This window comes from Theropithecus gelada, chromosome 9, assembly GCF_003255815.1.
Source record: "Theropithecus gelada isolate Dixy chromosome 9, Tgel_1.0, whole genome shotgun sequence".
NCBI lineage: Eukaryota > Metazoa > Chordata > Mammalia > Primates > Cercopithecidae > Theropithecus > Theropithecus gelada.
The window spans coordinates 116022383-116041718 of NC_037677.1; the positions used below are offsets into that span (position 1 = coordinate 116022383).

Sequence of the window (19336 nt, forward strand, 5' to 3'; positions counted from 1 at the left end):
GTAGCTGGGACTATAGGCGCCCACCACCACGCCCGGCTAATTTTTTGTATTTTTAGTAGAGACGGAGTTTCACCATGTTAGCCAGGATGGTCTTGATCTCCTGACCTCGCGATCCACCCTCCTTGGCCTCCCAAAGTGCTGGGATTACAGGCGTGAGCCACTGTGCCCAGCCAAGTAGATCTCATTTCTAATCAGTCCTTTGGAACCGGGGGTTTTGACATCTGGAGTGGGTCACTACAGTCATACTCGGGAGGGCAGGAAGCTGCTTTTCTTCTGTAACTTGGGAGAAGAGTTATTGAGAAGGGGGAGGTGGGAGGGCAATCCCAAAAGATGCCAGGACAGAGCATCCTGATGCAAAGAAATCCAAAGCCCTAAAACTTCGGACAGGAGGGAACCTCCTGCTTGGTCCTGGCAGACCCCAACACACAGCCCAGTCTGAAGACCTTTACAGTGGAGCTCATCTTGGGACCAGGAAGGTTTTGAAAACAAGAAAGAATGGTCTTGATGACATGGCCTTCCCCCCATACCATCCCCCATTTCTGTTTCTATTTTGTTGTCATTCAAGTGAAGAGTCGGAAAATTTTCCCTAAGGGTTGGACAAAGAATTCTCTACTTGATTGCCTTTTATTTAAAAAGAGAAAAGAAAGCCCTCCAAGTTCCAGCTTCTCTTCTTCCAGGGGCAAAAAGAACCACAGTACCTCCTCCCTGACTGTGACCACTCGCCACAGCCTCTCTCTGGGCTCGGTTCTGACCAGTGCCCACTAGTGAGCTGCCCTGCTAGCCTGCTGGCAGCCGGCTTGTTGAGATGATGGCTCCTGCCCTTATTTGGAATTGTTAACACATCAAAAGAATGCCGTTTAAATAACAACAGCAACAAAAGTATTTTGTGATAAATAAGGATATACAAACACCAATTATCATTTGATGAGGCTCACTGGCTGGATTTGGGTACATTAACCACTCTGCATGAGGACAGCTGCCATCAGTTAAATAAACAAAGCTGAGTGGTTGAGAACTGGAGCCTCCATCCAGATCCTGTGTACTGTTCGCCCCATGGCTTAATGAGTTGCACACACTCCTGTTGGCTGTTCTTTTACCCATGGGGAAGACTTTTTCCTATAAAACCAGCTCCTCTGCTGGCTCTCCCCCCATCCTGGGAATGCAGAGGCTCCCCTTCTTGTGAGCAAGATTCCATCATCAAGAGAAGAGACGTTAGGGACAGGATAAGGCAGCCACACCTACGCCGTGCCCTGTGGCTGTGCTTTCTCCAGCGTTGTAGTGTAGCTGGAGTTGGGGAGTGTGCCAGTCTCCTGCAGGCCCCATCCCAAAGGGGGTCTTTTTCCCATACCCCCACCTTCTCCCCTTCGATCCTCTCTTCCCAATTGTGCAGCTCCCTTCACTCCAGGCCCTGTTCTGCCTTCAGGGCTTCCTGAGACCTGCAGGGTCTTCCCAGCCTTGGAGGGGCTCTGTTACCCTACCAGAAGTATCCTCAGCCCTAGAGTCATTGATGTGTGAACAGGGGCCATGACTGGCCTTTTCCTAACTTTCCCAGTCACTCTCCAGGGTTGGGAAATGCCTATGGCAAACAGCAGTGTTGCTTTAAATTACTGGAAGGAGAGAAATGAGCTGAAGATCATTTTGACTCAAAGCGGACAGCCTGAGCCACAAGGTGGGAAGGAAACACCCTGTGGCCACTTAGGCCTGGTTAGCCCGAGGGGTCAACCAGATGGCAGTGCATCCTACCTGCCCAGAATGCCCACACTCTGATGCTCATTGTTTTTCCTTTCAGAGATCTGAAACCTGAGAACATCCTGTTAGATGATTATGGTAAGTCTTTTCCTACTCGATAGCTGAGGTGAGCGTCGCAACCCAGAGAAAGCAAAGGGCCTCCCAGGGATTCTCAGAGAGAGCTGGGGAGACTGACCACAGGCCCCACTCCCACTGCTCAGTGCTGGGTACCTGGGGAAGAGAGAAAGCTGTGAGCATGGACAGAGCTCCTGCTTGGTGAACAGGCAGTGTTCAGAGAGACATAGAAATTCAGAGTTTTTAAAATTCCCTTTGATCATAAGGCTCTAAGTGTTAAAATAACTTCTGGCCAGGCGCAGTCTCTACAGCACACTGAGCAAGGAGTCTAGAATTTCAGAGACGCTGGGCAAATACTTAACTTCCACTAAGTTCTCCACCTTTCATCTTGTTTGTGAAATGGAAGCAAAGCATCCTGCCCTGCCCTGCCCACCCAGAGGGAAGAGGGTGGTGGCGAGGCTCCTACACGACAGCTTGAGAGGGAGTTGCTCGTCAGTCTAGCCAGCTGTAAATGTCTTAGGCATTATGTTTGTGCATTACCATCATTATTTTCTCTTGGCTGTGGGCACTGAATAGCAAGAACAAGCACAGTAACCCTCATAGCTGTGTAGCCTCACACCTGGAAAATAGTTCCTATATCTTTTTTTTTTTGAGACAGAGTCTCACTCTGTTGCTCAGGCTGGAGTGCAATGGCATGACCTCGGCTCACTGCAACCTCTGCCTCCCAGGTTCAAGTGATTCTCTTGCCTCAGCCTCCCAAGTAGCTGGGATTACAGGCATGCGCCACCACACCTGGCTAGTTTTTGTATTATTATTATTATTATTTTTTTTTTTTTGAGATGTACTTTTACTCTTGTTGCCCAGGCTGGAGTGCAGTGGTGTGATCTCAACTCAGTGCAACCTCCACCTCCCGAGTTCAAGCTATTCTGCTGCCTCAGTCTCCCAAGTAGCTGAGATTACAGGCATGCGCCACCATGCCTGGCTAATTTTTGTATTTTTAGTAGAAAGGGGGTTTTGCCATGTTGACCAGGCTGGTCTCAAACTCCTGACCTCAAGTGATCCACCCGCCTCAGCCTCCCTGAGTGCTGGGATTACAGACGTGAGCCACTGTGCTTGGGTGATTTCCACACCTTTGATCTGACTAGATCTTCCCACCTGCACAGAGAAGGTTAAGACAGCATCTCTGTGCCCATTTTACAGATGACAAAACTGAGCCTCAGGGGAGCCATCCTGCCAGAGTCACCCAGCAGCATCAGTGGGAAGCCGAGGGCAGAAACTGGGTCTTTTGCCAGCAGGCCCCACACCCTGGCAGTCCCCAGTAGAGGGAGGGGAGAAACTAGGTCGCTGATGACCTGAAGAGAGGTCTGCATGGGATACTGCCCTGTGGAGGGGCGGTCGGAGGGCCCAGGCCTGCCGCCGTCTCTGGAGGAGCCCAGTGCCTCCCTTGGTCTCAGAACGAAGCCCACCCCTGCTCCTCTGCTGTCCTGACTGTCAGCTCCCACCGAGCCAGGGAGTCCACGCAGCTACAGCCTAACGGGGTCTCAACACTGGCCCTTGCTGACATCTAGGCTGGAGGGGTGGGGATGGGGCCCTGCTGCCCATAGGCAGGGAAGGGAAGGGGACGTGCTCCTTCCTGCAGGGGTAAGTTGTGGCTGTGACCCTGCCCAGGTGGGCCGCGGGAGGGACAAAGACCGAAGTGGAGCTCAGCTCGGCATCTCCCGCTCTCGGGTCAGTGCTGGGCTGTGAGCTCAGATTCATCTCCAGGCTCTGCCGGGTCAGACCAGACATTTTCCCTTCTAGTTTCTCTAAAGTGAAAAACAACCAACCTCCAGAGACCAGCAAGGCAGGCCTGGGAGCTGCTTCCCAAATTGTTTTATAGTGTTTTCCCCTTAAGCAAATTGTTGCAGAATGCCAGCAAGACCTCACATTTTTCCCATGAAGTAATCCCAGAACCCAGCCAAGATCCTCTGTGACCTCAGCCGTCCAAGAGGCCCATTCAGCCTTTGACTAGGCAGGTCGGTCAACGTCCAGCCGGGTCCAGGCATCCTATTGCATCTTTATGTTCCACTCCTGAAGAGTGGGCATTTTCCTGTGTCCTCCCACACCTGCACTCTCCCAAGGGTCTTGTGGTCACCCTGGGATGGCAGATTGGGGTCCCTGTTATCCTTGGACAGAGAGTGCCAAGAGCTCGTGTGCCTTGCCCATGGGCACACAGCAAGGCCCGGCGCCCATGCGGCTGTCCTGGGAACCCACTGACCCTGCTGTCCCCCTCAGGCCACATTAGGATCTCAGACCTGGGCTTGGCTGTGAAGATCCCCGAGGGAGACCTGATCCGCGGCCGGGTGGGCACTGTTGGCTACATGGGTGAGTGCTGGGCTGCCTCTGTCAACGCACCCCGATACCCACTGGGGCCACCCCTGCTCACCGCCAGCCGAGCCCCCAGAGCCTGCCCGCAGAGCCTCTTGCCTCTTTGTGCACTGCTGATCACACGCAGAGCCACAGTCTCTGCGGGGCTGCTAGGGGACGGCCTTAGCCAGGGGGAGGAGGAGCACAAGGGCCCCAGATGTGATGACTGCTCTGAGCTCTCTGCACTCCCAGGTCCCAGCCCCACCTGTGTCCAAAGCCAAGCCACTCTTAGGGGTCGGGGCCTCGCACGCAGTGCTGCTAGGGGAGGCCACATTGAAGCAGAGGTCTAGGAGGAGAGACCCTTGAGAGGAAGGAGGTAATTCAGAAGAGCCCCCAAATGAGAGGCGCGCACAGCTGCGGTATCACCGAGCGTGATTCCAGTAGAGAGCAGCCTTCGGTTCCTGACGCCTTGCCTTAGTCTGCTCCGAGACCAGAGTCCTGGGGGTTGCAGGGAAGAGACCCAGAGTTAAGTCCTGTGCCCTAGAATCCCCCATCGAATTTGGGGCACGCCCTGGGCTTCCTCCTGTGCATTTCACACACCTACCCTCCTTCTCCTGAGAGGCAGGGGCCCCAGAGAGCTCCGAGGACCAGGCACGCTGCCACCCTCTGGTCAGGCTGGTGCCAACAGCAGCTGCATGGGAGGTGTACCTTGTCTCTGGTGCTAGAGGGCCCTTTTCAGATTGCATGACATTTGGCAACCTGTGGGGTATGTGTCTGTGTGTAAGTGTGTGTGTGCCCACGTGAATGCTGATCGACAATTGATAGGGATGTAGGCGGGTGGATGGATGGATGGATGGATGGATGGATGGATGGATGGATGGATGGGTGGATGGATGGATGGATGGATGGATGGGATAGATGATGGATGGGTGGATGACAGATCTGCCTACCTGTGTGTGCATTTGCCTGGGTCTCCTTTTGCAGAGTGCTCCATGCATCTGTCTGCCCAGGCTCTCGTGTGCAACCCAGCACGTGTGTGGATGCATTTCCCTCCAGACATACGTGCTGATGATGCAGAACTATCTTTTTTGTATTTCTATGGTGAATCTGTAATTCACTTTATCAAAGTGGTAGAGAAGACATAGCAAGAGATTGAATTACAGATAAATTTAAGATCATCTTTAATTTGAGTAGATACACCTTTATTCATTGAAACAAATATACCAATAGCACCTGTTCTGTGCCAGGTGTCGTACTTGTTACAGTAGTGAATAAAGTAGCTCATGTTCTAGGCAAGGGGACATCAAGAGTGCAGGACACCTCCATCCACAGTGGTCAGAGTTCTAAAGCTACAATCAGAGTCCTTCGGGGGCACAGAGGAGAGTCATCAGGGCAGGCTCCCTGGAGGAGGTGGTATTCACAGCAGTTGGTGGAGTAGGAGTTGGTGGCGGCCACTGTCCCAGCCATGAACCTCCAGGCCTTCAGTGAGCAGCGCCACCAGCTGTCTCCCCACTCTTCACTCCTCTCTCCTCTCCTCTGCCTCCAGCTCCAGAGGTCCTGAACAACCAGAGGTACGGCCTGAGCCCCGACTACTGGGGCCTGGGCTGCCTCATCTATGAGATGATCGAGGGCCAGTCGCCATTCCGCGGCCGCAAGGAGAAGGTGAAGCGGGAGGAGGTGGACCGCCGGGTCCTGGAGACCGAAGAGGTGTACTCCCGCAAGTTCTCCGAGGAGGCCGAGTCCATCTGCAAGATGGTGAGTTCCTGGTGGCCAGACGCCACCCTCCCTGGGCCTGGCCCCAGTCTGTCCCCAAAACGGCAAACGCTGGCTGAAGGGACAGGGATCTGAGCATGCTAGGGTGTGGTGGGGGGTGCAGCCCACCAAGCTAGAGCTGAGGGCACTCCTTGCTGCGGACTGGGGTGGTCAGCGGAGGCTTCCAGGAGAAAGTCTGGGTAGGGCAGGGACACCCAGGAAGCAAGGGAAGGGGGGTGAGGGGAACAGTGTGGAACACCCTCACATCCAGCCTGTGGGGGTCTGTACAGGGCGGAGAAGCGGTGGTCTGAGCTAGACACAAAGCAACCTTGAGTCAAGCCCCTGCCCCTGCCCTTGGGCCTCCTGCTCCCTCCACCTCTGGATCCCAAGGTGTTGGTTTAAGACGAAGAGCTGCAGGGGGTGGGGGTGATGATTGCAGTCTTTGAACATCTTATAACAAAGTTTTCCATCACTAGATGGACTGCTGGTCACGCCAGCCTGGCTCCTGCGTGGCAGGGTCTAGGGATAGTGAGGTCTGACCCACCCAAAGGCAGGGCATGGTGGGAGTGACGATTACACAAGCTGGGTGGGTGGGGCCAGATGTGGGGACTGGAAGCCAGATAAAGGAGTGACAGGAGCCTCTGGAAGTGGGGGATATGGGAGTGGAGTCTGCCCGTGCCCGCCCTGCCCCTGGGCCCCCCGACGCCGGCCCTCAGGCCCTTTCCTGGGAACCAGGACTAGTGGCTTTTTGGGGAGATGGCTACTTCCTGCTCCGGCCTGGCTCTCAGCCCCCAAGTCCAGCCGTGCCCCCTTGGGGCCCTCCTCCTTATGGTCCCCAGCACAGCTGTGCTGGCAGCCCCACTGCAAGCAGCTGCCCTCTAATGCCAGCCTTACAGGGACAGGAAGGGCCAGAGCACCCAGCTCCACACTTGCCAGCCCACAGACTTCCTCTTCTTTCCCTGGAGCCCCATGTACCCGGAGCCACAGATGGGCAGGCCGAGTCTGGGAGCGGGAACCACATTTCCCACCCCTCTACATCTTCAGCGACTTTGGGGGCAGGTTCAGCGTGTGCGTTGACAACCCAGGCAGCTCCCGGAGTTTAGGAAGCAGCAGGCCCGGGAGTTGATTAAAAGTTGCAATGCTTCTGCTCAGGAAGACCTGAGGCTACACTGCGAGCGGCCCCAGGAGGGTCTGGCTCGGCTCCTCACCCCAGAGGCCCCTCTCCTGCAGCCAAACACCTCTCCTCGGCCCCTTCCTGTCACCAACCTCATCCTCACCTCACAGAGCTGTGGGAAGAAGGCCTGTGTGTACAGCAGACCCACACCCTAACCCCACAGCTGTTGGCCCGCCGTGCAGCTGGGGCCTCAGAGAAAGCCACATGGTCATCGCAGCCAGGGCTAGGGTGGGGGAACCAGAGGAGCAGTGCAGCACTGGTCAAGTACATGGAAACGTGGGTGCGAGCCATGCTTGGCTGTCTCATTGGGAGATACCTGTCAGGTGCGACAAAACTAGACAAGGGAAAGATGGGGTCAGACAGCCGTGGACAGAGCATCACCAAATGTCCCAGGTCAGGGCCAGGCAATCAGAGAAGCAGGTCTTGAGAGATCTCAGCAGGGATATGGGACAAACTAAGAGGATGACGAGGTGGAGAGGGCCCCAGTCTCACCCCCGGACCCCAGTCACCCACCTTGGCCCCTGGCTTTGGAGCTGGGATCTCCTGCTGCACCCCGGACCAGGGCACTGCTGTCCCTCTGCTGCCCCCTGGTGGACACTGAGAGAAAGCCTGCTGCTCCCAGAGGACCTGTCCGGTGGGTACAAAACCACTGTCCTCTGGAAGCCTCTGGCCTTGCTGCAGCTTCCCTTACAAATGATCTTGGGTCTTGGGAGTCTGGTCTTAGGCCTCCTTCACGCCCTTGACTGCAGCATCTCTGGCATCCAGACCTACCGTGTCCCCTCCAGCTGGCGGCAGCTCAGGACACTGCAGAGCCTGACTTGCCAGGAGAGCTCACAGGCCCCGGGTTCACAGGGCTATTTCTAGGCTCTGGTGGCTCCAGTCCGGCCTACCTAAAAGGGCCCCTCCACAATCGGCGAGGAAGCTGGTCTCTGGCCCCCAGGTCTGTCCCCCATTCTACCTTAGCAGCCACAGAAGCCGCTCCCCCTTCTCTGGAGCCCAGAAATTCACATATCTCACCTTTTTGTCCCCTGAGCCCAGTCCATGGGCCCAGACCTCAGCCTCCATCTTCCCCAAGCCCCTGCTCAGTCCCAGCCCTGGGCCTTAGCCCCCGCTCCAGCTCCCTCTTGCCCTTCAACCATCTTGGTCTCACTTGTCCTTCCAGCCCATCTGTTCTCCTCCTCCAGGAAGCCCACTCTGCCTGCCCCACCCATCCCAGCTCACACCTTCTCTTCCTCTTACTTCTCCTGGTGTCCACCTGATAGCATGGTTGCAAACTCCTTACCTGACGACATGGCTGCAAACCATTGACTGGATGCCAGGGTTTCAAACGGCAACATATGAGGGGTGTTTGGTTCAACCTGCACAGGGTGTTTCAAAAGAAGTAAATGGTAGGTTCATTGCCAAGATTTAAAAATGTGGAGATTTCATATAATAACCTGGATTTTCTGGCTTCTCTTGAAAAGCAGAAGCCTCAGGCCCTGGCTGCCGTCCCACCTGGCAGGAGCTGACGCGTAGCCTGGCCCGACTCTCCCAGCCCACCCCTCGCCTTTCTCGCCCTCGTTTGTGCCACCTTCCTGGCCAGCCACTGCAGCCTCTGCGGAAGGAGACTTGCCTCTGAGGACTACTTAGAACAGTGCAGTGCCTGGGCCCAGCCCAGCCCAGCCCAATGCTTGAGCCTTTGTTAAACAGTGAAGCCCCCAGAGAGAGAAGCAGAGGCATGAGCACCAGACCCTGAGCCGCCAGCCTGGCGGTCCGTGGGGGCATTAGAGGGCGACGCTGTGAGCGACTGAGCTCTCTGCTTAGTCCTTTCAAGGGTGGAACCTGGTGCTGGCCCTGGTGCCACCTTCGATTCCTTTGTTTGGGGGGCAGCCCCTCCAGACCCTGAGACCCAGGAGGCCAATGTGGCTACTCACTCTCCCGGCGTCCCCAGCCAGTGCAGCGCCTGCCCCACAGGAGCCAGCAGGAAGTGTACGTGGGATGAATATGAGCAAAGTGCACGGGGCACTGGGAAAAAACAAGGCTGCGCCCCTCCCCCCATGCAGGCTGCTCCGAATTTTAGCCACAACGCAGATATTTAGTAGACACCAACTGCATACAGGTGCAGTGCTCAGTAGGGCAGAGGAGAAGAGAGAATCATGAGGCTGGGGCGCTAGGAGTGCGGGTCAGAGGCCGGAGCCCTGTGGTCATGTGGCTGCCACGGCCAGTCGAGGACCCCTGCGCGGGTCCAGCCCTCTGGCCTCATTCACAGCCACATCCCATCTCACCCGGGTGTCTGCTCCCAAAGCCTCTTCCTCTCCTGGTAACCTTCCTGCCTCTTGGTTCTGATGAAGACACTCCCCTACCTCAGCCATCCCTGGCTCCTTCTACCTCCAGATGAAAATCCTACCACCCGACCCGGCCTTCAGGATCCTCCATCATCTCCCCCGACCAGCCCCTCCCCCGACCCATCTCTGATCCTCCATCATCTCCCCCGACCAGCCCCTCCCCCTGACCCATCTCTGATCCTCCATCATCTCCCCCGACCAGCCCCTCCCCCTGGCCGACCTCCGCACCCTCCTCCTGCTAAGTCAAACGTGTTTTGGATATTCCCCAGACACACCCTGCACGCCCTGCCACTCTGCTTTGCTGGTGCAGTTCCCTCTACCTGTGTACCCCTCCCCACACCCACACCTTGAAAGCCTATTTGTCCTACAAGACTCAACTCAAATACCCCTTCCCCATGCAGCTCCCTGACCTCCAGCTGGCAGCCAGTCATGCCTCCTGGCCCCGGGGTGCCGATCTGTATCACCTTGATGTGTCCTCTGAGCATGATTAGCCCCCCATGAGTCTGAGCACTCCTAGAGGCCAAGTCCCTCAGCAGTGTCTTCTCTGTCAGGAAGGGGCTTGCACCCAGGAGGTGCAAGTCTGCAAATGAGCCGAGTACGTGAACAAAAGAGAGCTATCGATGCAGTCCTTGCCTTTTGTTGCTTACCCTACACAGAAGAGGTGACATTGACTCAACACCCATTAATGAGTGCCCACCATAACCCAGGAACGAGGTCTGTAGTCCTGGGAGAAACACAAGATTCCTGCTCCCCTGGTCCATCAGGCATCTAGCCAGGCTGTGAAGGTGTGAGCACAGATGCATGCCAAGACTCAGAGGCAGCCCTGAAGCGAGACCTTTGCAGGGTGGGGCAGCATGTCTTGGGTGGCACAGACACTGTGGAGGCAGGAGGTTCAGACAGGAGGAGAGGCCCAGTGGCTTCATGGGGCTCTCTCTGTTTCAGCTGCTCACCAAAGATGCAAAGCAGAGGCTGGGCTGCCAGGAGGAGGGGGCTGCAGAGGTCAAGAGACACCCCTTCTTCAGGAACATGAACTTCAAGCGCTTAGAAGCCGGGATGTTGGATCCTCCCTTCGTTCCAGACGTGAGTAGCACCCCCCAGCCCCCAGCAGCTCCCTTTGCAGGGTACCCAGGGCTGCCCCCCAATGCTGCTTCACAGTGAGCTGGTGCAGAGTGTGGGGCACATCGTGTCTTTGTGGGGACCAAAGAGTCCCCTCCCAGCCACTCCTTGCCTCAGCTGCAGATGAACTTCACGCCAGGCAGTGCAGAAGAGGCATGGGCCAGAGAGCCCACACTGGCTTCCAAAGACTTGGGCACTTTCCCGGGTCTGGGAGTCCTGGACAGATTCCTTCTAAGCATTAGTTTCCTCCCTGACCAGTGAAGCCAGTAACACTCACGCCTCCCACCTGCCTGGGAGATTTGAGGGTGAAATAAGAACTGAATGGGGAATGCTTCCAAGAGCATTGAGGGCCACCACGTTCAGTTCAGCTTGACCAGCGTGCATGCATTGAGCACCTACTGTAGACGCCAGGTTCTGGGCCAGGCAGGAACAAAAGAGGCCCCTCCCCCAGAAGCTTACATTATAGGGAGTCATGTCTTCCCAGGAGGTCCCCAGGGCCACTAGTCGGTGTGTGAGGCAAGATTCCTGCTGAGGTAGAATTGTCCTTGAAAGTCCCCTGCATGGTCAATAAATCGTGAGCTCTCAGCTGGATCAGAGGCCCAAGAGAGGCAGATCAGGCAGAGGCTGGGTAATCTGTGTGGGATACCAGCTGTGAATTCGGGGCCTGCTCTGTGTAAAGTCAGGGAGTCAGAAGCCAGGAAGGCCTGTGTCTCAGCTCCTGCCACGCTCCCACAGATGACCCGTTGCCGGCGGTGGGGGCTGGGCCGGGGCTGTGGAGGCCGTGGGAGCAGTGGTGTGCTGCAGGCAAATTACTGCGTCTCCGGAGAGCTCATATGCACATCTCTTCCCAATTCCGTGTCCAGTGGCTTTGCGTCGGCAGCTTACAGTAGATCCCAGTGGTAGCATCTGCACAGCAGCAATTTGCAAATGGTACAAATCAGGGCCTCTGCATCCCCCTCCCCCAGAACCAGTGGTTATCACTTACCAGTACCGCCCTGAGTGGAGACAGGTGGGGACCGTCCTTGGAACTCTGGCACCCCCTGTAGGTGGGGTTCCCCTGGTCCTGTGGGACAGCAGAGGGCCTGGGAAGCTGCTGGGTGCAGATCAGTATCCATGGCAACCATACCACAGCCCCTGTCCGGCCAGGGATGGCATCAGTGTGATGGGTAATCAGGGAATGCTTTTTGGAGAAACACGGGGGCCACTGAGAATGTAAAGAGTAGGGCAAGGCACGGTGGCTCATGCCTGTAATCCCAGCACTTGGGAAGGTTGAGGCAGTCGGATCACCTGAGGTTAGGAGTTTGAGACCAGCCTGACCAACATGGTGAAACCCCATCTCTACTAAAATACGAAAATTAACCGGGCATGGTGGCATGCACATATAATCCCAGCTACTCGGGAGGCTGAGGCAGGAGAATCGCTTGAACCCAGGAGGCAGAGGTTGTAGTGAGCTGAGATTGCACCACTGCACTCCAGCCTGGGCGATAGAGCGAGACTCCATCTCAAAAAAAAAAAAGCGAAAGTCACTGAATGCGGCAAACTCAATCTCCAGATGAGCTTGAGCAGGCAGGGGGAGAATGGTAATCACAGCATTGCTCTCGACCCTGGCTGCCTGGGGAACCGCGGGGGAGCATGAGCAACACTCGCCTTGGACCCAGCCCCCAGGGAGGCTGGGGTAAGACTTCGGCTTCGGGAGTTTTGAAACCTCCCCAGCTGATCTGAGCGTGCAGCCAGGGTTGAGAGTCACTATTGTGAGAAGCGCCACGTGCAGGGAGTGTGTCGTTTATTTGTTGTTTGTTTTCGGTGTCGAGGGCTTTGGGAGTGGCCACTCCTTGGTATTCCAGGAAACCACATAGCATGACTGCATGAACATCATGGTTGTGCCACTGGGCTGATGTCCGAAATTGGAGAGGATGTGGGCGCCCAGATTGGGGGTGTGGCAAAGTTTGGAACCCGGGTGGCCATCCTTGTGGCCTCTGGGCTACCTGTTGCTATGGTGATGGGCTGAGATGAGTCATGGCATTGGAACTATTTCTCTACCTTCCAGCACACTCCAGGTCCCATGCCAGGCCCCAAGGGAGATCCCATGGCGCACAAAACGGTTGGTTGTTTCCTTCATGGAACTTCCAGTCTGAAGACAAGGAGGGTTGTCAGCAAAACCCCTTAAATACAAGTAGAAATATGAGTCACAAGAGAAGAGAACAGGCAGCCTTAAGGAAGATTGGAGAGTAGCGGGGCCTCCGTGCGTGACCCAGGCACGGCTGGAGAAGAGTGCTCTGCGCCCCAGAAGCAGCGTGTGGAAGGAGGCGGCCCTGAGGATCAGGGCGACTGACTGTCCTGCTTTGTCTGGGACTGTCCTGCTTTTAGCACTGAAAGTCCTGTGTCCTCGGGACACAGGGACAGTTGGTCACCCTGGGAGTGACGCTGGCCATCTCGAATCAGGGCATTAGGAGGATGAGGTAGCAGAGCCCCGCAAGGCGCACAGAGCAGCCCGCCAGTGCCCTCCTCCCCCCACCGTGTACCCTGTGGCCCAGGGCCCCTATTCCTGGCATCTGAGGCCTCAGGTGAGCAAAGGCTGCAGGCCCTGGAGTGCGAAGTCGCTGTCAGCTGGGGACTTTGCCTTTTCCCCTCTGGCCCTCCCCAGGCTGCACGCCAGCCCCCCACGGTCGTCCCCGCCAGCCCCCGATGGTCGTCCCCGCCAGCCCCCCACGGTCGTCCCCGCCAGCCCCCGATGGTCGTCCCCGCCAGCCCCCCACGGTCGTCCCCGCCAGCCCCCCACGGTCGTCCCCACCAGCCTCCACAGTTGTCCCCACACCACTGTCAGGGCTGCTGCCACGTTCCTAAACCACAAGCGCTGTTAGTGACATCATCTTTTTCACTTCCGTTGACACTTTTTAAAAATAAAAAACGTATTTTAAAAGGAAACCTTTCCAAGGAAATAATAGCCATGAAAGAGGGGTTTGGGTGTGCCAGATAACTTCCTGTTCCATTACAGATTTTTAAAATACACTCATTTCTTAACATTCCTCTGCAAGCCACCCAAGGCCAGTTTTGTGAGCTTGACCTGGGCACCCCCTAGGGCACCCTGGGCCCCACACCTGGCTCAGTGCCCTCTGTTGCCATCTTAAAATTCTAAATGTGGAACATGGGCCCTGCGTTTTCATTCTGTGCTGGCCACGTGAATGATGTGGTCTTGCTTCCAGCTAAAAGTCCGCTGAGTTCCATGGTGGCGTGCACCCCGGGCTTTGGGCACTAGAGAAGGGTCGCAGCTCTGCACCTGGACACCCATGCCCCCACCCCTGCTTCCGCCCACATGCACTTGGGCCCATGGTTTGCTCTGCTGGGGACAGCATGGCCTCGAGCCTTGAGCTGGAGACCAGAGCAGACCGGAAGGGAGAGTCCCAGAAAGTGCCGAGCCCTGAGACCATTGCTAGAACCTTCCTGGCATGGCGGAGCCCTCACTGAGCCAGTGCACTGATTCACAACCTTCGAATTAGCCAAATGTCAGGAGACTGTGAGCAGGAGGTAGCCTCTACCCTCCAGCGACAGACGTGTCACCAGGTCTGGGGATCCCTTGGCACCGCACCTGGGGCCGTCTGTGTAAAGGCCTCATCTCCAGAGCCTCGGGAAGCCTCCCCACACCAACCTTGAACTCTTAGAGGGCAAGGTCCACCCAGGTTCACCTCTGCCCTGGCATAGATCAGGCCCCCAGTGCACAGTGGAGGGATGAGTAAGGTAAAAGATATGCCCTGGTACAATAATAATACCAGCTCCCAGTTACGGGCGCCAGGCTCGGTGGCCAGCACTGACAGCAGCCCCAGCGAGGTACCTTGTTGCCCCCATTTTGCCGGTAAGGAAATAGGACACAGGCCTCAGGGGATATGAGACTTCCCCACAGTTCATAAGCCCCACTGCTGGGACTCCAGCCCACGTCTGTCCTGTACTGGTAAGGGAGTGATGGCAAAAGGAGCCCTGGACTGGGCACCCAGGTGCCCCGAGCTCTTGTGTCACCCCAGCCAGGGTCCCCTTCATGGATCTGAGATAGGGCCGCACTCCCACCTGGAGGGGTCACGCAAAACAAAACCACAGGCCGTCATCCGAGGTGGACAGGAAGCCCAGCCAAGCCACTGGGGCCAACCCCTCCCCTGGACTCACCTGCCCCTGAGCCACACGCCCTCCAGCCACCACCCGCAGCAGTTCTGGGGGTGGGTCCTGGGAAGACTCCCCTCTGCTCCCCCGTTAAAACCCCAAGGCCTGGGCTTGGGGCCACTGGAGCCGCAGGCAGGACACATGTGTGACCAGCCCTGTGCCCCCGGCAGCCCCGCGCTGTGTACTGTAAGGATGTGCTGGACATCGAGCAGTTCTCCACTGTGAAGGGCGTCAATCTGGACCACACAGATGACGACTTCTACTCCAAGTTCTCCACGGGTTCTGTGTCCATCCCATGGCAAAACGAGGTGAGCAGGGCAGGCCACTTGCTTGGCACTGGTTGGGAGGGAGGGACTGACGGGGGGAAGGAGGCGTCAGGAATATGAGTTTGGCGGCAGGAGGATGAGCGCGTGGTTTCTGTTTTCTCCATGAAGGCAGCACATGGAAGCTGTCAGTGGCCAGGCAGGGAGCTGTGGCCACCACGGGCCAGTCATTGAGGGGGAGCCTCGCCCAGCCCCCGAGACCTGGAAGGGTTGTGGCTCAGGGGCAGGTGAGGCCAGGGGAGGGGTCAGCCCCAGTGGCTTTGCTGCTGGGCTTCCTGACCACCCCAGGTGACGGCCTGTGTCTTTTTCTCACGGCCCTTCCAGATGATAGAAACAGAATGCTTTAAGGAGCTGAACGTGTTTGGACCTGATGGTACCCTCTCGCCAGATCTGAACAGAAATCACCCTCCGGAACCGCCAAAGAAAGGGCTGCTCCAGAGAATCTTCAAGCGTCAGGTGAGACACCTGTGCCTGGCGAGTCCTGGCATCAGCCCCAAGACCCCTGGCTCGCTTCCATGGGAAACCAGCAGACCCCCAGGAGAGACCCTCGGAGGACTCGGGAGTCTGGGGCAGTAGCAGCCTGGAAGGGTAACTGATATGTCTGAGGCCCCCAACACCCACTGCAGCTGATGGGATCCCCACGGCAGAAGGGCAGAGCCAGCCCAAATTCACCCTCCCTGTGGGTTTCTCCTCCTTGACACTATTGGCACCTGGGGCCAGCTAATTCCTTGTCACGGGGCTGTCGTGTGCATCACAAGATTTGAGACGGCAAGCTTGGCCGCCACCCACCAGATGCAGCAACACCCCATTTCCCAGTCATGACAGCCTGTAAAAGCGCCAGACACTGCTGAATGTCCTTGGGGGCACAGTCATCCCTGGTGGAGAACCACTGCCCTCTCTGGTCCCTGTGAAGCCTCAGTCATGTAAAGACTGAACATCATAAGCTCAGGGAGAACTGGGGGTAGAAGCTGACCCTGCAGAACCTTCCAGCTCCTGGGATGGCCCCCACCCAATGCTGTGCCCTCTAGCTGGCAGCCAGAGGAGACAGGGCTCTTGGGAAATGACAGTCAGAGCCTGGCCCTGGGTAAGGGCTAATGTGAGCCAGTGGAGGAAATGCCAGGGAAGGGCCCCCACCTCACCCCACACCATGAAGTGGGCCACCATACACCCCATCTTGGCCTGGCCCTGGAGGAAGCTGTGGCCCAGTGTGCCCATCCTGGAGCCTGGGAGGTTCCCCCACCTAGTTCTGCTCCTTCCTCCTCCCGCCAAAGAGCCAGCTCCAGGATAGACACACTAGGCCAGTGATAATATAAAAATACAACACTTCAGTGCTTCCATCAAGTAAAATGGAAGTTCCAGAAAGAATGACCTCTCCCTCCCCTCATGGCCGGGCGTGCTAAGAACACCCTGGGTCCTAGAAAGAGAAATTACCACGTGGTCTCACAGACCCGGGTTCAAACCCAGCCCTGACACTTCTTGGTTATGTGGAAACTTATGGAACCCCTCCCGCCTCAGTTTGCCTGCCTGAAACATCAGGATAGAAATGCCTGCTGCCTAGAGCCATGGGTGGCGGCCCTTAGCATGGCGCAGGCACCGGCACCTGTGAAGCAAACGTTCCTTGCCTCCCTCCTCCTCCCCTCTGCAACATGGAGGGCCCAGCACACACGGGATGCAGAGGGAGGGCCCGAGGAGTGGGAACGACCGCCCATCTTTCCCAGGTGGGTCCTCGTAGAGCCGTTTGCATACGAGGCCCCATTGTATCCTCCCAGCCACCCTTGGCGGAAGCTGCTCTTCTCGCCTGTTACAGGAGAGGAAACTGGGAGATGGAATTGCATGCCCAAGGCCACTCTGCAAGGGAGGGGCAGACTGAGAATTCCAGCCCAGGCAGTGTAACCCTGGGCCTGCAGGCATAACCAAGGTGGATATTATGGGGGGGCCGCCTCCACCCTGATTGGAGGTTCTGTTAATTCCTTGGCTCTTCCCATTTACCAGATAAAGCCCTGTGCCTCCAGGGGCGGCCCTTGCACCTGGCTCTGAGGGGAGACTTCCAAAGGCCATGAAAAGCAAGGGTTAGAGCTGATGGAGGCAGCCCCTGACCCATCGCCAGGGCTCCCAGGACTGACTGCTGTTCTCTCCATCCCGTCTCCCCCAACCCCAACCCCAGCATCAGAACAATTCCAAGAGTTCGCCCAGCTCCAAGACCAATTTTAACCACCACATAAACTCAAACCACGTCAGCTCGAACTCCACCGGAAGCAGCTAGTTTCAGCTCCGGAAGTCCACAGTGGAACCAGCACAGACCTTCTCCTTAGAAGCGGAAGTACTGGAGCTTCTGCTCTGGTGGGGCTGCCAGGGGAGCCCCCCAGGAGCCGGGGAAGGAGGCCGTCCATCCCGTCGACGTAGAACCTCGAGGTTTCTCAAAGAAATTTCCACTCAGGTCTGTTTTCCGAGGCGGCCCCGGCCGGGGTGGATTGGATTTGTCTTTGGTGAACATTGCAATAGAAATCCAATTGGATACGACAACTTGCACGTATTTTAATAGCGTCATAACTAGAACTGAATTTTGTCTTTATGATTTTTAAAGAAAAGTTTTGTAAATTTCTCTACTGTCTCAGTTTACATTTTGTATATTTGTATTTAAAGAAAGTGAGATTGAGGGTGTATATTTTCTGTGCAGCCACTGTTAACCCATGTGTTCCAAGGCATTTTAGCGGGGAGGGGTTTACAAAAAAAAAAAAAAAAAAATGTGACTCACAACTTCCAGAGCCTCAAATGAGAAAATGTCTTTATTAAATGTAGAAAGTGATTCACACTTCACCTTTAAAGGATTGCTTGTATTTACCCACATCTGTCCCTGGAGCCGTTTCCTCACATTGGTATCACCCTTCTGTCGGCTTGGAATGATCTGAATTAAATGTTCCAGACACATGTGGGACTTCTCCCTCCCAGCCAGAATGTCCTCTCCTGGGGCCCTCGGAGTCGTCTGGGCTGAGCCCTTCTCCTCGAGGGGCACGCCGAGCCAGCGTTGCACCCACTTCTGTCTGTTCTTCCTCCAGTAAGCGGCCGGTGCGCAGATCCAGATATTTACAGCCTGGGGGGCGATGGGCCTCTTTCCTCCTAAGCGGGTCCTGACTGCTAAAGCCAGTTGTTTTCAAGAGGCTTGCATTGGGGGATTTTTGTTCTATTTTTAACAGAAGCATAGGATTGTAAAGATTCGTCAGGAAACCCCAAGTGTCCCAAAGCCTCGGGGCCCGTGGGAGCATCGGGAGGTGAGTCCACGCGCTCATCCTAACGGAGCACCGCTGAGTCTGTAGTGGGCAGGGAGGCTGGCCCAGGGACCCGGCGTGTCCCTGAAGCGTTCACAGGGTTTCGAGACCTTCACAGCCCCACCAATGTGCTGGCCCCTGTGGCACGGATGGGGCAGTCTCTCCGGGCAAACAAGAGGCCCAAGGAGAGACCGGGCCACCAGAGAGCTCAAGACAAAGTCACCCAGGAAGGTGGGGCAGAGGCAAGATCTATCGGACACTTCAAAGTTTCAGGCGGGAGCTCCCAGAGGACTTGGTGGCTTTGCCAGCCCAGGGGACTCTGAAGGCAGCCCCCAGACCCTTGTAGCAGGGCTGTCCATCCCCAGGGAGCAGCTGGCCACCTCCTCCTGCCTCCATGAAGTGACCAGGGGCCAGTCTGCTCCCACCTCCCGTCCAGGGCAGGGTGAACATTTGATCTCACTGTCCCCTGCCTGGCTGAGTCCCTGGTATCTGACTCTGCCACCCAGCAGCTGCCAGGGTCTCTCACCATGTGGACCCTGCCCTAGCTGCACCTGCACCTCCTGTCAAAGTGCGGACTCACAGGCTCCACCCCAAACCATAGAATGGGAATGCCTGGGAGTGGGGCCTAGGAACCTGAATCGTGTAAAAGCTCATCAGATCACTCTGATGACCCTGGAGTGTGAGCACCCCTGCAGTGTGAGCACCCCTGCTGTGGCCGTCAGCGGGGCTTTGGGGGTGATCGTCCCAAACACATTTCTCTGGGTGACGCAGGCAGCATTGGAGCATGAGTCGTGGGGAGGACAGTCGTGAGCACACCAGCCATGAGGCCTGGTTTCCATGCCTTCCCCCCGGACTCTACCCCTGGGTCCTGGGGCGTGCCTCTGAAAGAGTCCTGGCCTTTGGGACTGATCATTTTGAGGTCCTTTTACAAAGAAATGGGGGAGAAGAATTAGCTAATTCTTCTTTTTAATGTGCAGTATTTTTTTTGTTCAAGATCAGCTCTTGTTTTATGAGGCTCCTTCCATTACCTTTCTTGGGCTGAATACAAAACAAATACAGCCATATTCAAGTTTTCCAAGGAAG

General features: G+C 56.3%; 1 protein-coding gene across 2 annotated transcripts in view; it reads left to right on the top strand.

Moving 5' to 3' along the window:
* GRK5 (G protein-coupled receptor kinase 5) overlaps window positions 1–17797 on the top strand; it is a 248779-nt gene extending 230982 nt beyond the window's left edge. For both annotated transcript variants that reach the window (XM_025397143.1, XM_025397144.1), the window contains 7 exons: window positions 1790–1827; window positions 4078–4167; window positions 5696–5904; window positions 10342–10479; window positions 14835–14972; window positions 15312–15443; window positions 17152–17797. In XM_025397143.1, coding sequence (XP_025252928.1) covers window positions 1790–1827; window positions 4078–4167; window positions 5696–5904; window positions 10342–10479; window positions 14835–14972; window positions 15312–15443; window positions 17152–17250 — 844 coding nt within the window. In that variant the 3' untranslated portion in view covers window positions 17251–17797. The remainder of the gene's footprint in view (window positions 1–1789; window positions 1828–4077; window positions 4168–5695; window positions 5905–10341; window positions 10480–14834; window positions 14973–15311; window positions 15444–17151) is intronic.
* Window positions 17798–19336: the final 1539 nt, after the last annotated feature.